This window comes from Macaca mulatta, chromosome 8, assembly GCF_049350105.2.
Source record: "Macaca mulatta isolate MMU2019108-1 chromosome 8, T2T-MMU8v2.0, whole genome shotgun sequence".
NCBI lineage: Eukaryota > Metazoa > Chordata > Mammalia > Primates > Cercopithecidae > Macaca > Macaca mulatta.
In genome coordinates this window covers 130,249,300-130,267,208 of record NC_133413.1, presented here as the reverse complement: position 1 = coordinate 130,267,208, position 17,909 = coordinate 130,249,300, and the positions used below count along the sequence as shown (strand labels likewise).

Genomic DNA, 17,909 nt, shown 5'->3' with positions numbered 1-17,909 from the left:
CCACTGCACTCCAGCCTGGGTGACAGAGTGAGACTCCATCTCAAAAAAAAAAAAGAAATCCCCATTATTGTTTAAACAATTCTATATACTGCCCTTTTGAATTAGTACCTAAATGCATACGTCTTTTCCCCCTTCCCATCCTGCTTAGATGGTGAGCTGAAGGCAAAGAGAATAAGCCTTACTTCTTGATATTTTACAGGGCTACTTCCACAGCTGTATGTATGTATTCTGAGAGGCCTGGATTCAAAACCAATAAACCAAGCCCCCATACTTACCACATATATGACCGTGGCAAGTTGCTCATATCTTGAAACCAAGATATGAGCATTTTAAAATGGAAATAATAAAATTATTATAAGAATTCAAGGAAATAATGTACATATAAAAGCATAAAATAGGACATGACACATTGCTATTACTATTATTTAACAAACGACTGAATTGTTGCATTTCTTCAAAACTCACATATAGGCCAGGCACGGTGGCTCATGCCTGTAATCCCAGCACTTTGGGAGGCCGAGGTAGGTGGATCATCTGAGGTCAGGAGGTCAAGACCAGCCTGGCCAACATGGTGAAACCCCATCTCTACTAAAAATATAAAAAGTAGCTGGGTGTGGTGGCGGGCACCTGTAATCCCAGCTACTTGGGAGGCTGAGGCAGGAGAATCACTTGAACCTGGTAGGTGGAGGTTGCAGTGAGCCAAGATCGTGCCACTGCACTCCAGCCTGGGTGTCAGAGTGAGACTTTGTCTCAAAAAAAAAAAAAAAGTTCATATAAAAATGGACACCTTGCCAGGTGTGACGGCTCACACCTGTAATCCCAGCACTTTGGGAGGTCGAGGTGGGTGGATCACCACTTGAGGTCAGGAGCTCGAGATGAGCCTGGCCAACATGGTGAAACCTTGTCTCTACCCGAAATACAAAAATTAGCTGGGCATGGTGGCCCATGCCTGTAATCCCAGTTACTCAGGAGGCTGAGGCACGAGAATCACTTGAACCCAGGAGGCGGATGTTCCAGTGAGCCAAGATTGCATCACTGCCCTCCAGCCTGGGCAACAGAGTGAGACTCCGTCTAAAAAACAAAACAACAAAAGAGGCACCTTGATCACCCTCCTCTACAATGATTATCATCATCGCTAACTTTTTGTCCCAAATCATCTAAAAGTCATGAGAAGATCTTCATACTGTATTGAGCTACTGCCACAAGCCTGTTAGGTCAGAGGGCAACCCAGAAACTAAAGGGTCAATTCTGGCCTGTTTCCCGCAACGTAGGCTCTTTATCACTCATCCGAGGTTTATCGGTCTTAAGCCCCCTAGCCCTGCAGGAGTTTTTCCTTTCCCTTCTCTACTCCTCTCCTCTTCCCTCTCCTCCCTCCCCTCCCCTTCCTTCCTCCCCTCCCCTTTCCTCTCTTCTCTTTTTCTTTCTGAGATAAGCTCTCGCTCTGTCACCCAGGCTGGAGTGCAGTAGCCCGAACATGGCTCACTGCAGTCTCGACCTCCTGGGCTGAAGTGATCCTCCCACCTTAGCCTCCCGAGTAGCTCAGATCACAGGTGTGCACTAACACACCTAATTTTTAAAACTTCTGTAGAGATGGGGTCTCCCGATGTTGCCCAGGCTGGTCTGAAACTCCTAGGCTCAAGCCATCTTCCCACCTTCCCACCTCAGCCTCCCAAAGTGCTGATATCACAGACGTGAGTCACCGCACCCAGCTTCTGTGGAAGTTTCTAAGACAGTTATCTTCCCTTGTGTTAGAAGCATGACTTCCTTTTTTAAGTGTCCTTCTTTGCCAAGAATGCCTGATAACATCATCAATACTCCCCAACTCCTCCACCCTTAGATTTTGAATGACTTCATTTTAATATTTCTCAGTTTTTATATCTATTGAATTATCAATATATTTATTAAAGTTATTATGTACAAATTTTTAAATAAATTCATTATATGAATAGTGCATGAGACATGAGATTTCCATAAGATGTGCTTTTTTGCCCTTTTCCGCCCAGGCATCCTCCCAACTCCCACTCCTATGTGATATAAACCCCTTCAGAAAATTGATTTTGCCTCAGGACAAATACAAATGAACCGATGAATTCTTTTTTTTTTTTTTTTTTTGAGACAGAGTCTCACTCTGTCACCCAGGCTGGAATGCAATGGCACAATCTCTGCTCACTGCAACCTCCACCTCCCAGGTTCAAGCAATTCTTCTGCCTCAGCCTCCCGAGTAGCTGGGATTACAGGCACACACCACCACACCCGGCTAATTTTTATATTTTTAGTAGAGGTGGGGTTTCACCATATTGGCCAGGCTGCTCTCGAACTCCTGGCCTCAAAAAATCTGCCAGCCTTGGCCTCCCAAAGTGCTGGGATTACAGGCATGAGCCACCGTGCCGGCCTTGGATAAAGAATTCTTGTTTATTAATCAAGATTGTTGATTGTTGACTGTTAATCAAACTAGTGATGAGGCACTGAGAAAAATCCTGCCCAGAATTCAACAGGAAGACAGAGCCCTTTATGCCACTGTTGAGTCAACTTTTGGCTTCAAAATGTACAATCCAATCTTTTCTATAGCTTTTTGACACTTCTGCTAAGTCAGGAGCTAAAAGGAGGGAAGGAGAGGGCTTGATGTATGACAATTCTAATAGTATAGGATCATAATTCTAAGGATGCAGTATAACTTCAGAAGAAACATAGTTACCTACGAGTGTGGCATCATTTGGTTATCCTATTTGGAGGAGTTGTTTCTAGAAGGAGAAAAATATGATGTTGTGTTCTCTTTCTAATAAAACAAATAACATTTTAAATTAATTACTATAGTAAAAAAATAAAAATAACTGAGGCCCAGTACAGTGGTTCAGCTCTGTAATCCCAATACTTTGGGATGCCAAGGTGGGAGGATTACTTGAGCCCAGGATTTGAGAACAGCCTGAGCAATACAGTGAGATGCTGGCTCTACTAAAAATTTAAAAAATTAGCCAGTTGTGGTGGCACACACCTGTAGTCCCAGCTACTCAGAGGCTGAGGTGGGAGGATCACTTGAGTGGGTGAGGTTAAGGCTGCAGTGTGCTGTGATCATGCCCCTGCAGTCCAGCCCGGGTGACAGAGCAAGATCATGGGTCCAAAAAACAAAACAAAGAAAGTAAAAACAAAAACAGCCGCTGTGGCTCACACCTGTAATCCTAGCACTTTGGGGGGCTGAGGCGGGTGGATCACTTGAGGTCAGGTTAGGGGTTGGAGACCAGCCTGGCCAACATGGTGAAACCCCATCTCTACTAAAAATGAAAAAATTACCTGGGTGTGGTGTTACATGCCTGCAATCCCAGCTACTTGGTAGACTGAAGCAGGAGAATCATTTGAACCCTGGAGGCGGAGGTTGCAGTGAGCTGAGATTACACCACTGTACTCTGGCCCAGGAGACAGAGTGAGTAAAACTCCAGAACGAAAAGAAAAGAAAAGAAAAGAAAAGAAAAGAAAAGAAAGGAAAAGAAAGGAAAAGGAGAGGAGAGGAGAGGAGAGGAGGAGAGGAGGAGAGGAGGAGAGGAGGAGGAGAGGAGGAGAGGAGGAGGAGAGGAGGAGGAGAGGAGGAGGAGGAGGAGGAGGAGGAGGAAGAAGAAGAGAGAAGAGAGAAGAGGAATAACTGGTAAAAGCACATAACCATTTCTCCATAGTCTTTAATATAATGTGGTTTTAGGTCATGAATTCCACTTAGTACACACACTTAGTAAAACAGGGCAAGATATATTTTGAGCTGCTCAAGAATAAAAACCTCTTATTTCACTTTGTATCTCTCACAGCAAGTACTGAGATGCCTGATGAATAACAGGCACTGAGTAAATATGAGCTGAGCAAGTGAAGAAATGGTATCATTTGCCAAAAATAAGGTTTGTTTAAAAGAAATTCTCATAAAATTAGCTGAAATATAGTTGTCTATTATAAGTTTAAGGATTACTATCACAGTGTTGACCTCCTGCATCGTAGTTTTACATTTGCAAAGAAATAAAAAATTGTCTTTTCACTGGAGTATTTTCTAATTTGTTACACTATTCTTCTGTTTCTCAAAACAACATATACTAGTGGGTTTTTCCCTTTCTCAAAATAGCAGAAAATTATATTAACCAGCGCAATTTTTCTGGAAGTGGTAGAATAGGGTTGTGTGTGAATCGTGGAATGACTCCTGTATGTGTCTGTGTGTATATGTGTGTGTCTGCGTGTATGTGTGTTTCTCTGTGTGTGTATCTGTGTGTATGTGTGTGCGTCTGTGTGTGTTTCTCTGTGTGTGTACATGTGTGTACATATGTGTGTCTGTGTATGTGTGTGTGTCTGTTTCTCTGTGTGTCTGTGTGTGTACGTGTGTGTGTGCACGTGTGTGTGTGTGTGTCTGTGTGTATGTATTGGGGGAGATGCCTCCTTGGCTTGTGTCATTCCCCTCCCCTGGCTACAATCCCACCGACTCAGGAATAGGCATGTGACCTAACCAGCGCAATTAGGGTAAACCTCAGGACTTGTGATTGGAATCCTGAGTGGAAATGCTTCTCTTTCTCCTGGACATTATTATAAGCCATATGAGGCCTGAAATTCCTGTTCTACCACTGGCTGTAAGATGAAGCCAACCAATAAAAAAGCTGGCTCATGAAGGAGCTACAAAAGAGAACCAAAAGAATTGCAGAGAACGAATTAAATTTTAAGGCATTGTATCTCCTGAACTTCCACTTATCGGAGGCAATAAGTTTAAGTTGATTGTCTGTTTCTTGCAGTCAAAAGCATTAAAAAATATTTGGGTAGGGATTTGGATTGCATAGATGTACAATTTCTTTAGTCAATATTCATCAAATGGTATATTTTATTCTATATACATGTTATCTTTGAAAAAAAGAACCAAAAGCAAATAGTGAATACTAGTCAGTACACTGATGGCTGAAGGTTTTAGGAAAAGTGTATTATTGTCTACAATGTACTCTGAAATACTTTCCAAAAAAAGATGAATTAATTGATGGATGGATAGAGGGACAGCTAGATAGATAGTTATGGGATAAAGCAACACAGTGAAATGTTAATTGTGGAATCTTAAGTGGTGGACATGAGTGTTCACTGTAAAATTCTTTAAACTTTTCTGTACATTTGAAACTTTTCATAATACAAAGTTAGAGGAAAAAGCTCTAGCTTACTCCTATTGCTTATACTTGGATGTCCTTAAATATTATGTGATGGCTTCTGGCTCTTCAAGTATGGCAATAGAAAAAAATGTTCCTTATCATGGCGTCAAGGCCTGCTAATCCTCTCTCATGACGATCTAAGCTATGCTCACTGTATAACAGTAGAATTTGTTTCCACTGTTAGAATTTATTTTATTGATGACTGGTTTGTAGAATGTGATCGGCAATGTGAAGGAAAATGAAATCAGAGTCATACATTAGGTAATTCCCTCAAAACCACATCCCTAAACGGTTTTATTATTATCAGTTCCTCAGAACAAAATAGGAAGAGCTTTGGTAAAGTCTTATTTTTCAACCACACTATAACTTAAGATGATTAAGGGGCATTTCACACTTCAATGTACAACACAGTCATATACCACTACAGGGAATAAACCCCACTTTTTGCAGTGAATATATTCTGTGTACGTCACTTTCATATATAGAAAAGTTAAAGAGTAAAAAATAAGTAGCGCTTTAAAAACATTCAGTGAAAAGAGGGTCCAAGGTTACCCCATTCTCCTTTCCTCCTGGGAAATGAGAAAGAAACTAAGAAGCAAAACAATAGTTCTTCAAATCAAGAAATTCAGGCCAGGCAAGGTAGCTCATGCCTGTAATCCAAGACGGATTGATTGCCTGAGCTCAAAAGTTCGAGACCAGCCTGGACAACGTGGTAAAATCTCATCTCTACTAAAATACAAAAAATTAGCTGGGCATGGTGGTGCATGCCTGTAGTCCCAGTTACTCAGGAGGCTGAGGCACGAGAATTGCTTGAACCCTAGAAGCGGAGGTGGCAGTGAGCTTGAACCCTGGAAGCAGAGGTTGTAGTGAGCTTGAACCCTGGAAGCAGAGGTTGCAACCACGCCACCACACTCCAGCCTGGGCGACAGAGACTCTGTCTCCAAAAAAGAAAAACAAAAAAAGGAATTCCCTCTTTACTACCCTCATTGTATGTGTTTGGAAATAGGACACAAACCTTATTTGTATAAAGAACTTGCATTTTAAGTAGCAAACTAACTCAAGATCCTCAATAGAAATATGTGCTCAATCCTTCAACATGAAAGAAAAAAAAAAAAAAAGCCAATCCTCTAAAAGTATTTGTTTTCTTTGCAAATTGCCTTTTCACGTATTGGTTGTTCTTAAACCAGCACATAATTCTTTATTTCTACACTGTTCCCCCTCTACACTATCTTCTTTGCTTTCGGACACCACTCACCACTCACACAGTATTCCTCCAGAATTTCAATATTTGTTAGATGTTAGCCAAACTTCATACATAATAAAATGCAACTGGCCAGGTGCAGTGGCTCATACCTGTAATCCTAGCACTTTGGGAGGCCGAGGCGGGCAGATCATTTGAGGTCAGGAGTTCGAGACCATCCTAGCCAATATGGTGAAACCCCATCTCTACTGAAAATACAGAAATTAGTGAGGTGTGGTGGTGCGCGCCTGTAGTCCCAGCTACTGGGGAGGGTGAGGCAGGGGAATCACTTGAATCTGGGAGCCAGAGGTTGCAGTGAGCCAAGATCGTGCCACTGCTCTCCAGTCTGGGCGACAGAGAAACTTCATCTCACTCTAACTCTAACTTAACTCTCATGAAACTAGGGTGGTATGCAATGAGACAACGGCCATGAAAATGTTCATTTGTTTCTTACACCTTTAGTCAAGGTCAGAGTAGCTACTGAGCGTACTGTGCTAGGACTAGTCCTTCTGAATCCTGCGTGCTCTGCACACAAAGGACAAGGTTCGGTTCTCTATAGCTGTAACAGTTTCACCACTCAAAGGGGAGTTTCATAGAGTTGGATGATCTAAACAAGGCCAAGATATAGATATGTACTGGCCCAAGGCTTGCTCAATAAAGGGAGCTTCTGGGTAAATATCAGAACCCAAAATCTGTAGGTAAAAGTATTGCAGGGAGATAGGAGGACACAAGGATCAAAGCAAACAAACATAAACAAACAGATCTATAACTAGCAGCCTGAGGATTATAGGGGAAAGACTTGAACCTTGAGCCTCCCTCAGCTGCTACCTACCTTCTCTGCAGCTGCCATGGGCTTCCCCAAGCTACAGGCCATGACATTTGTTCCCTTTTGCCACACCCTAGCAACAGCTGTTATCTGAAAAGTGGGAATACTAAAGCATATCATTTTTTTTCTTTTTCTTTTTTTTTTTTTTCAGATGGAGTCTTGCTCTGTCACCCAGGCTGGAGTGCAGTGGCGTGATCTTGGCTCACTGCAAGCTCTGCCTCCCGGGTTCATGCCATTCTCCTGCCTCAGTCTCCCAAGTAGCTGGGACTACAGGCATCCACCACCACACCCGGCTAACTTTTTTGTATTTTGAGTAGAGACAGGGTTTCACCATGTTAGCCAGGATGGTCTCCATCTCCGACCTCGTGATCTACCCGCCTCGGCCTCCCAAAGTGCCGGGATTACAGGCGTGAGCCACTGCGTCTGGCCCTAAACCATATCTTGTCTCACACTGCTGGGTGTGTTTTCTCTCCTTACCTCCCCATCCAACCTCACAAATATTTTTAAAGCTACCAAAAAGTGATTCTCCGCAGCCAGCCCTGATGAAAACAGCTCAAGTTGATCCTGAAGGTACCACTTTGCAAGCATGCTGTATGTACCACTAAATCCTCTCCCCTACTCCATCTTCACTATGTCCCCCATGTATCTAATGATACATAGAAAAAATCACTGACATAAACTTCTAAGTTTAGTTAAGGCCAATAATACTAGAACAAGGATCTCAGATTTGGTACCCACTTCTCCTTGGTAGATAATGGAGCATGGAAAAGTATAATTACGGTGTAGAAAGAAGGACTGCTTGTTCTTTCCTTCATCATTTCCTAATCACTAAACTCACAGAAACCAACCATTTAAGAGCCACCAATGAAGGAGAAATGAACTCCTGACTCAAATGAAAACTAGAAAGAACAGGACAGGAAGCTGGTGCTGGTGGCCTCTAATATCAGCACTTTGGGAGGCTGAGGTGGGAGGATTACTGGAATCCAGGAGTTTGAGATCAGCCTGGGCAACATGGCGAGATCCTGTCTCTACAAAAAAATACAAAAATTAACCAGGTGTGGTGGTGCATGCCTGAGTCTCAGATACTTGGGAGGTTGAGGTGGAAGCATCACTACAGCCAGGGACCCAGAGGTTGAAGTGAGCCAAGATCATGCCACTGCACCTGGGTGACAAGAGTGAAACCCTGTCTTAAAAAAGAGAGAGAGAGAGAGAGAGAGAGAGAGAGAGAGAGATACAGCAATGTATTTTTTTCTAAAATTAAAAAAGAAAGAAATAACAGAACAGGACAGAAGAATGACCTTCCTTCATCTTGCAGTCTCTTTTCTTGAGGTTTATTTAACTTATTTTCAGGTTTATTGATTCCAAAGCTGATGGAAGCCATAACTTGTATCAGCAATGGGCTTTTAGAAAAGTAATTACAAGGCCGAGCACGGTGGCTAATCCCTGTAATCCTAGCATTTTGGGAAGCCAAGGTGGGTAGAACACCTGAGGTCAGGAGTTTGAGACAAGCCTGGCCAACATGGAGAAACCCCATCTCTACTAAAAATAAAAAAATTAGCCAAGCGTGGTGGCGCATGCCTGTAATCCCAGCTACTCAGGAGGCTGAGGCAGAAGAATCACTTGAACCTGGGAGGCAGAGGTTGCAGTGAGCCAAGATTGTACCACTGCACTCCACCTGGGTGACAGAGTGAGACCCTGTCTCAAAAATACATAAATTAATTAAAATAGAATAAACACCCTACATGAATTAGGCTCTTGACCATTGACTCCAAATACAGGGACTCTTCACTTCCTAAAGCCTTCTTTTTTAAAAATCTGTATAGGCAGTAATTTCCTGACTCCAGGATCTCTCTCTGCTGTTTAGGAGAAGAAAATTTCAGTCCTAGCTTCTAAGGGGACACCCCCTAAGATATTCCTATACCAACTGTAAAGTTCCTTAGGTTCCTGTTCGAATAAAATTAATTATTTCTCCTTTTCCTGTTGTGTATGCTCTAAATTTGTTATCTCAGATTTGATTTATTAGAGCTTGATCTTTGGTTCAATGGCTCATTTTTCCTTTTTTTTTTTTTTTTTTGAGACACAGTCTCACTGTGTCTCCCAGGCTGGAGTGCAGTGGTGCCATATCGGCTCACTGCAACCTCTGCCTTCCTGGTTCAAGCGATTATCCTGCCTCAGCCTCCCGAGTAGCTGGGACTGCAAGCACGCACTACCACGCCAAGCTAATTTTTGTTGTATTTTTAGCAGAGACGGGATTTCACTATGTTGGCCAGGCTGGTCTGGAACTTCTGACTTCAAGTGATCTGCCCACCTCGGCCTCCCAGAGTGCTAGGATTGCAGGCCTGACCCACCACAGCTGGGCTGATTTTACCTTTTCTCTGAAAACTGCATTAACATTTGCAAAATAAATTCAGGAAAGCAATTCAATATTTATTAAGGACGTTTTTATTAAAAAGACAATATCAAGCCTGTAAGACCCTGAAAGACAGCCTGTTATAGAAAAAAGGCAAAGGTGACAAACAATTTGAAAGAACTGCATTTCCTCCAATTTAGCTAACTAAACTCATAGCCTAGTAAGTTGCTTTTGGGAAGTCAGCCTTAGTGATTGGGTAAGATTGTTGTAATTAGCACATTTCATCTTGGTAGAGGAGCAAAAGTGAAATTAATTATGAATTAATGAAATTAAATGAATTAAAGTGAAATTGATGATTAACGCATTTTCTCTCTATTTAAGCATTCTCTTTATTATACATTCTTAATTCTCTTCCCTACCCTACTCCCATTCTCACAGATGGCAAAATAGAACTGCAATTTATCTTCCTATTAAAATGGTTGCAAATTCTGAATCAGTGGAGTCCAAATTCACTTTTCAAAACCACATGTCAAGAAAGATTGAGTTTAATATTTAGTAGAGAAAGTAACAATCCTAACTTGTCAAAATATAAATACAGGAAAAAATTAGATTTTCCCCAACAGAATGGAAAAGCTATTTGTCTACTTTTTTGTTTACCAAAGTTGTCACACTGCAATGTGATATTCTCATATACATGATTCTGTTTTAAAGTTGTTTTAGTGTTTCATTTTTTTTAACCCTCTAAGTCACTAGTTGGGAACACTATTATAGCTTAAGAGCAGAAGCTCTCAACTCTCCCATAATTTTCTGGCTGAATAATCTACGGCCTGTTGGTTTAAATGATCTTTTCCTCAATTTTTAAATCTATGAAATAAAAGTAATAAAGGAATCTGCTATACAGAGTTGCTATAAAGATTAAAGGCATTACTACACATAAAGTGCTTAGAAGAGTCCTTAGCAGGTAATAGGTGCCATGTAAGTGTTATTGTTATTATTATAATTGCTACCATTGCTAGAAAGAGAATAGTGATATTGTTGGATTATTCTATTCTATTCTATTCTATTCTATTCTATTCTATTCTATTCTATTGTAGACAGAGTCTTGCTCTGTCACCCAGGCTGGAGTACAATGGTGTGATCTCGGCTCACTGCAACCGTTGCTGTCTGGGTTCAAGCAATTCTCCTGCCTCAGCCTCCCAAGTAGCTGGGACTACAGGCACCTGCCACCTCACCCGGCTAATTTTTGTATTTTTAGTAGAGATGAGGTTTCACCATCTTGCTCAGGCTGGTCTTGAACGCCTGACCTCGTGATCCACCTGCCCCAGTCTACCAAAGTGCTGGGATTACAGGCGTGAGCCACTGCGGAGTGAGATTCCATCCTAGATTAATAAATAAATAAATAAATGTCATTGCATTATATGGCCAATCCTTTTTATTGCTGAATAATATTCCATTATATGGACATATCACATTTCGTTTATCCATTTATCAGTTAATAGGTATTTGAGCTGTTGCCGTTTTTGATCATTTATTTATTTATTTTTGAGATGGAGTTTTGCTCTTGTTGCCCAGGCTGGAGTGCAATGGCACCATCTCAGCTCACTGCAACCTCCGCCTGCCGGGTTCAAGTGACTCTCCTGCCTCAGTCTCCTGAGTAGTTGGGATTACAGGCATGCGCCACCATGCCCAGATAATTTTGTATTTTTAGTAGAGACAGAGTTTCTCCATGTTGGTCAGTCTGGTCTCGAACTCCCGACCTCAAGTGGTCTGCCCACCTCGGCCTCCCAAAGTACTGGTTACAGGCATGAGCTCCCATGCGTGGCCCCTTGATTATTTATTTATTTGAGACAGAATCTTGCTCTGTTACCCAGGCTGGAGTGTCATGGTGCAATCTCAGCTTACTGCAACCTCTGCCTCCTGGGTTAAAGCGATTCTTGTGCCTCAGCCTCCTGAGTAGATGGGACTACAGGCATGTACCACCATGCCCAGATAATTTTTGTATTTTTAGTAGAGACAGGATTTCTTCATGTTGTCTAGGCTGGTCTGGAACTCCTGACTTCAGGCGATCCACCTACCTCAGCCTCCCAAATTTCTGGGATTAACAGGCGTTAGCCACTGCACCCAGCCCTGTTTTTTATTATTATGAATAATACTGCTATGAACATTTGTGTACAAGTTTTTATGTAGACATGTTTTCTCATTTCTCCTAGGTATATACTTAGAAGCAGAATTTCTAGGTCATATGATAACTCTATGTTTACTATTTGAGGAGCTGCCAAATTTTTTTCCAAAGTGGCTGTACCATTTTATATTCCCACCAAGCAGTATGTAGGGGTTCTAATTTCTCCACATTCTCACAAACACTTGTGACTGTCTTTTCTGTTATACCCATGCTGGGGGCTGTGAAGTAGTGTCGAAATGCATCATTTTTTTTTTGAGACGGAGTTTCACTCTTGTTGCCTAGGCTGGAGTGCAATGGCGCGATCTCGGCTCACTGCAACCTCTGCCTCCTGGGTTCAAGCAATTCTCCTGCCTTAGCCTCCCAAGTAGCTGAAATTACAGGCATGTGCCACCACGCCTGGCTAATTTTGTATTTTTAGTAGAGATGGGGTTTCGCCATGTTGGTCAGGCTGGTCTCAAACTCCCGACCTCAGGTGATCTGCCCACCTCAGCCTCCCAAAGTGCTGGGATTACAGGTGTTAAGCTACCATGCCCAGCCCCAAATGCATCTTTAAGATGCAAAACCAGAAAGACATTGGGGGAAGGAAGTAAAATCTTTTATGACAAGGGAAAAATATGAAAAAAATTGAACAAATGGGTCCTGCAGTTAAGCTGAAAAAGGAAGCAAGAGACATTTTTAGGTCTGTTAGTTAATTTCTTGTCCTTATACAACCAACTGCCCTTTAAAGTGACAGGACTGGCCAGGTGCGGTGGCTCACACCTATAATTCCAGCACTTTGGGAGACTAAGGCGGGTGGATCACGAAGTCAAGAAATCGAGACCATTCTGGTCAACACGGTGAAATCCCGTCTCTACTAAAATACAAAAAAAAAGAAAAAAATTAGCTGGGCGTGGTGGTACGCACCTGTAGTCCCAGCTACTTGGGAGGCTGAGGCAGGAGAATTGCTTGAACCCAGGAGGCAGAGGTTGCAGTGAGCCAAGATTGCGCCACTGTACTCCAGCCTGGTGACAGAGCAAGACTCCATCTCAAAAAAAAAAAAAAAAAGTGTCAGGATTGGCTGGGTGCAGTGGCTAATGTCTGTAATCTCAGCACTTTGGGAGGGCGAGGCGAGCGGATCACCTGAGGTCGGGAGTTGGAGGCCAACCTGACTAACATGGCGAAACCAAGTCTCTACCATAAATAAATAAATAAATAAATTACAAAATTAACCGCAACCTCTGCCTCCTGGGTTCAAGCGATTCTTGTGCCTCCAGAAAAATAAATTTTAAAAAATACAAAAGAGGACATGTTGGCGCATGCCTGTAATCCCAGCTACTCGGGAGTCTGGGGCAGGAGAATCGCTTGAACCCTGGAGGCGGAGGTTGCAGTGAGCCCAGATCGCGCCATTGCACTCCAGCCTGGGCAACAAGAGCGAAACTCCATCTCAAAAAAACAAACAACAAACAACAAATAAAGTGTCAGGATTGTGGAACCAGCCCCGAATTTCACATCTGGAGGTTACAATAGTCATAACAACACTCTTCTTGCTTTATTGATTTATTTTACAAAGTTTCTTCCCATGTTGTACCCTATTTGATCAATACCACAAATCTAATGTGAGAAGATATTATTATTCCCATTCTGTAGGGAAGGACGCTTAGGACTAGAGAGGTTAAGTGACTTGCTCAAGGGGGCATAGCTACAATTAGAGAAAGAAAAAGAAATTGATAGAACTGGGTCTAGAGGCCAAATTTTTATTTCAAATCCTAGTCCTTGGTTTCCTCTTATCACCTCTACCTCATCTTTGATGACCCAGAAAGTAATGCAAAATGAGAGAAAGCAGAGGGGAACTGAGAGTGTGTGAAGCACTTAGAGGCAAGAGGCCTGGACATTGCAAAGCACTTACAACCCTGCAGTGAGAGGGTAGCTGCAGACAGAAGAACTCTGTGAAAGTGACAATAATGACTGAACTTCCAATCCTCCAATAACTAGGAAACCAGGCATACGACCACTTTAATTCCTAAATTCTGACTATTATATTGCTCTGTACTAACAGAAGTAGATTGAATACTTACAATATTCATTTAGTTACTATGTGCTAGTTACAGTGCCAAAACGGTTGAGATAAAAAAAAGAGCAATGATTAAAATTTTCCAAAGTAGAATTAAGTGGCTAACATTTACTAAGCCTTTTACATGTAGCATCTCATTTAATCCTCACAGAGCTCCTGAAGAAGTGTCATCAGAATAACATTTTGTAGAAGAGGAAACTGAGGCGCAGAAAGGCTAAACGTATTGTCCTAAAGTTACAGAATAAATGGTGGAGGCAGAATAAGAACCCAGGCAGCCTAGTTCTATATCCTGTGCTCTTCACCACCACCCAATCCTTCCTGCCCGATCTTGCTTGGCTGGAAGTCACATGCAGTGATGCAGAGAGACCAATACTACTAATTAATTCCAGGAACTATTTGTTGAATGCTCATTAATACATGAAGCCCAGGGGCAAATTCTCACAACTCCATGAAATACATTCATCTTCATTGTCTTTTTCAAACGCAGAAACAGAGACTCAGAGAAGTGAATTTACTTGTCCAAAGTCACAGAATTCTACCTTAGCTAATATTAACCTGGTGCTTACTACCTATCAGAAACTGTTCTAAGCACTAACTCATCTAATCCTCACAGTAACACTATGAGGTAAATTCCATTATTACCCATCGTTCTTCATTCTTTTTTTTTTTTTTTTTTGAGATGGAGGCTCACTCTGTTGTGGCGGCTGGAGTGCAGTGGCGCTATCTTGGCTCACTGCAACCTCTGCCTCCCAGGTTCAAGCAATCCTCTCGCCTCAGCCTCCCAAGTAGCTGGGATTACAAGCGTGCCCCACCACACCCAGCTAATTCTTGTATTTTTTAGTAGAGATGAGGTTTCACCATGTTGGTCAGGCTAGTCTTGAACTCCAGGCCTCAAGGGATCTGCCTGCCTTGGTCTCCCAAAGGGCTAGGATTACCGGCGCACTAACTTGTCCAAGGTCCCACACTAGTAAGCAGCAAAGCCAAGATTCAATCTAGCTTAAAGTCTTCCTTGAAACAACTTAATGCTGACACTTGCCTACATAATGGTGGAGCAGTCATCCAAACCCAGGTCTAACTCCTGTGTGACAAGGATGGCTCTCAAAACTGCTGCAGTGCAGACAGGCTCTAGAAAAGCGGGGAATAACAAGTGCTCTGGGGACTGCGAGGAAGAGGCATTTAAACTGCATCTTGAAGGAAGAAGTACTTGCTGGACAAAAAGAGCCATCATGCAATTTAATGTTTGTAAAATAAATGAAAAATAAGTAACCCTATCCAACGAAAGACTTTTAAAAAGATGGCCCAGTAATGAAGAGCAGAGAAATTAAACTTTCTTTCCCACAGCAGGCTTTAAAGGGACTGAAGCCTGCTATCACTTGCCTGCTACAGCTAGGGCTTCTAAAGCCTCCAAACTCTCCTTACAATTCCCCCATTTTACCTGTCCCCAAACCGGACAAGTCTTACAGGTTAGTTCAGGATCTGCGCCTTACCAACCAAATTGTTTTGCCTGTCCACCCTGTGGTGCCCAAACCGTACACTCTTTTGTCCTCAATACCTTCCTCCACAACTCACTATTCCGTTCTTGATCTTAAAGATGCCTTTTTCACTATTCCTCTGCACCCCTCGTCCCAGCCTCTCTTTGCTTTTACCTGGACTGACCCTGACACCCATCAGTCCCAGCAGCTTACCTGGGCTGTGCTGCCGAAAGTCTTCAGGGACAGCCCTCATTACTTCAGCCAAGCCCTTTCTCATGATTTACTTTCTTTCCACCCCTCTGCTTCTCTCCTTGTACAATATATTGATGACCTTCTACTTTGTAGCCCCTCCTTTGAATCTTCTCAGCAAGACACCCTCCTGCTCCTTCAACATTTATTCTCCAAGGGATATCAGGTCTCTTCTTCCTTACTCTACTCTTTACAACAGGGCTTTACGCAGTCACCCCCGCCTTCTTGGACTGCACTTCACAAACTTACACCATTATCCATTATCTACCCAACTCCTATAAAGCAACCCCTTCCCCATCTCCCTTCGCTGACTCCTTTTTAGATTCAGTCTGCCTGCACCCAGGGGATTAAAAAGCTTTCTTGCTCACACAAAGCTTGTTTGGTGGTCCCTTCACACAGACAGGCTTGACAGGTTTCATTAGAAAGTACTCTTGATGAAGGAAATTAATTTTGACCACATATTTTTAAAAATCAACAAAGAATCGATAGGCGCAATTTGCCTTTTGTAACATTAAAAATCAGTTAATTCTGACTTCCAATATTGGTTTCCTTCAGAGACCTTTGCAAGACACTCTTTCAGGTCCTGAAACACAGCCACTGACACACCAAAACGAGCTGGGGAATTCAGGTTAAGAACTAGAAGGAACAGGGGCCCGAGTACAAGTTGTGGCTCAAACGCCGCAGAGCTGGGTTTTCTTTTTCCTAGCAAACTGATTTATGACCACACGAAGGGCAGCTGCAGAACCAGTTAGACTATAAGTACTGTTCCCAAACAGCCCTAGAGGAAGGACCATACAGGGATGGGAATGGCAAGGGGAACTCTGGGGGTCATCGCTTGTTCCCAAGTTCCGTGAGACGCCTCAAGTCCTAATTCTTGCAGCAGCCAGGGTCCCCATGGATCCTGCTGCCCAAAACGTGCGAGCCCGGGGAGTTGGCACAGCCTCAAGGCAGCCCGACGAGGTGCCTCCACGCCCCCTTGCGGACCCAAATGATTGAGGACGATGTGCCAATTAACTGATAGGTGCAGGGTTTCAGAAATGCTCTCTCAGTTTAACCCCACAAAAGTCCTTGAAATGAGGCGTGGTGATCAGCCCTGTTTTACAGATGTAAAACACCGAGGCTCAGGGAAGTGAAGGAAGACTTGTCAGCAAAAAGGAAAACCTAGTGAAGGCCATCGTTGGTCTTGCTCCTTTTAGCAAGGAGTAGAGGGGCTGGGGTCTCCTCGGGACCTCACACCGACCCCTCTTGCTCTCTTGGCGGACGAGGCGCAGGCTGTCAGCCGGGAGGCCTGGCGGCGTCCAGGTACACGGGAAGACGGACAGCGCGGTGGGTGCCAGGGAGTCTGTCGGGCACAGGGCTGCAGCAGCCAGGCTAGGGCGCAGCGCTCACCACCCGCTCGTCGGCTTCTGCCAAGCAGCCCCGCGTGGCGAGTCCTCAGGGACCCGGGCTGCAGCCGCTAAGCGCGGGCGCACCAAGAACCATCCACGCGCCTGCAGCCGTCCGGGCGCCCCACGCGAGTCGCAAGCCACGAGCCAGGGAGCGCGTGCGCGCAGGACTGCAGCGGGCACGCGTTGGCAGTGCCATCGTGAGCTCATCCGCTGTGTCTCTTGCCTTACCGTAGCTGCTCCCCGGTGACCAAGACCTCAGCCATGCGCTCCAGCTCCCTTTGCTGCGCCCCGCCACTCCCGCTGGTACTGCTGTCACTGGCAGCACTGCCAGTGCTGCCGCCCTCCTCCATGGTTGGGGCCGTGCCGCTACCACTGGCTCCGCTGTCCGCCGAGGGTTTGGGTGCTCGGATCAGTCTGCCCTCACAGACGCCTCCCGCGCCATCTTTGTTCGGGGCAGCTCCTCTGCTCTGAGCGGATTGGCTGGAGAGGGAATCCCTGTGGGTAGGCAGACGCGCTGGGCTAGTCCGGCCCCAGAAACTTGAGCTTGGGGGCGTGGCTAGAGCCCCTCGTGGTCGGGGGGCGGGGCCCGTGGAGCAAAATATAAACATCTGGGCGGGGCGCTGCTTCCGAGCTGTGTGTGCTGCTGGAGGCTGAATTTGGTGAGCTTCTCTTTACCCACAAAGCTCATGCTGTAGAATCCTAGGGACAAACCTGGAGGTTACTAGTGTGAAGGCGTTGTTATTCTATGTTCCATACCCCAAGTTGCCAAAGAACAAAACATAATTCAACAATCTGGCCAAATAGTCAACAGTGAAGGTTATACATGTCATTGCAGGGCATGGAGAAATTAAACATTCTTCTCTCCCCAACCTCTCTCACCAAAGACGACTTGTTTGTCTTATGTTGTAATCAATAAGGAACGCAGGCCTAGGAATCAGTCCGACCTGGGATCCAGCTCCACTCCTGTGATGTCCTATTTAAATGTGTTTAATCCTCCCTTAC

At 44.0% G+C, this 17,909-nt stretch overlaps 1 protein-coding gene across 2 annotated transcripts in view; it reads right to left on the bottom strand.

The window, feature by feature from the left end:
* DEPTOR (DEP domain containing MTOR interacting protein) overlaps positions 1-17,376 on the bottom strand; it is a 182,996-nt gene extending 165,620 nt beyond the window's left edge. For both annotated transcript variants that reach the window (XM_001097652.5, XM_077943972.1), the window contains exon 1: positions 17,136-17,376. In XM_001097652.5, coding sequence (XP_001097652.2) covers positions 17,136-17,257 — 122 coding nt within the window. In that variant the 5' untranslated portion in view covers positions 17,258-17,376. The remainder of the gene's footprint in view (positions 1-17,135) is intronic.
* Positions 17,377-17,909: the final 533 nt, after the last annotated feature.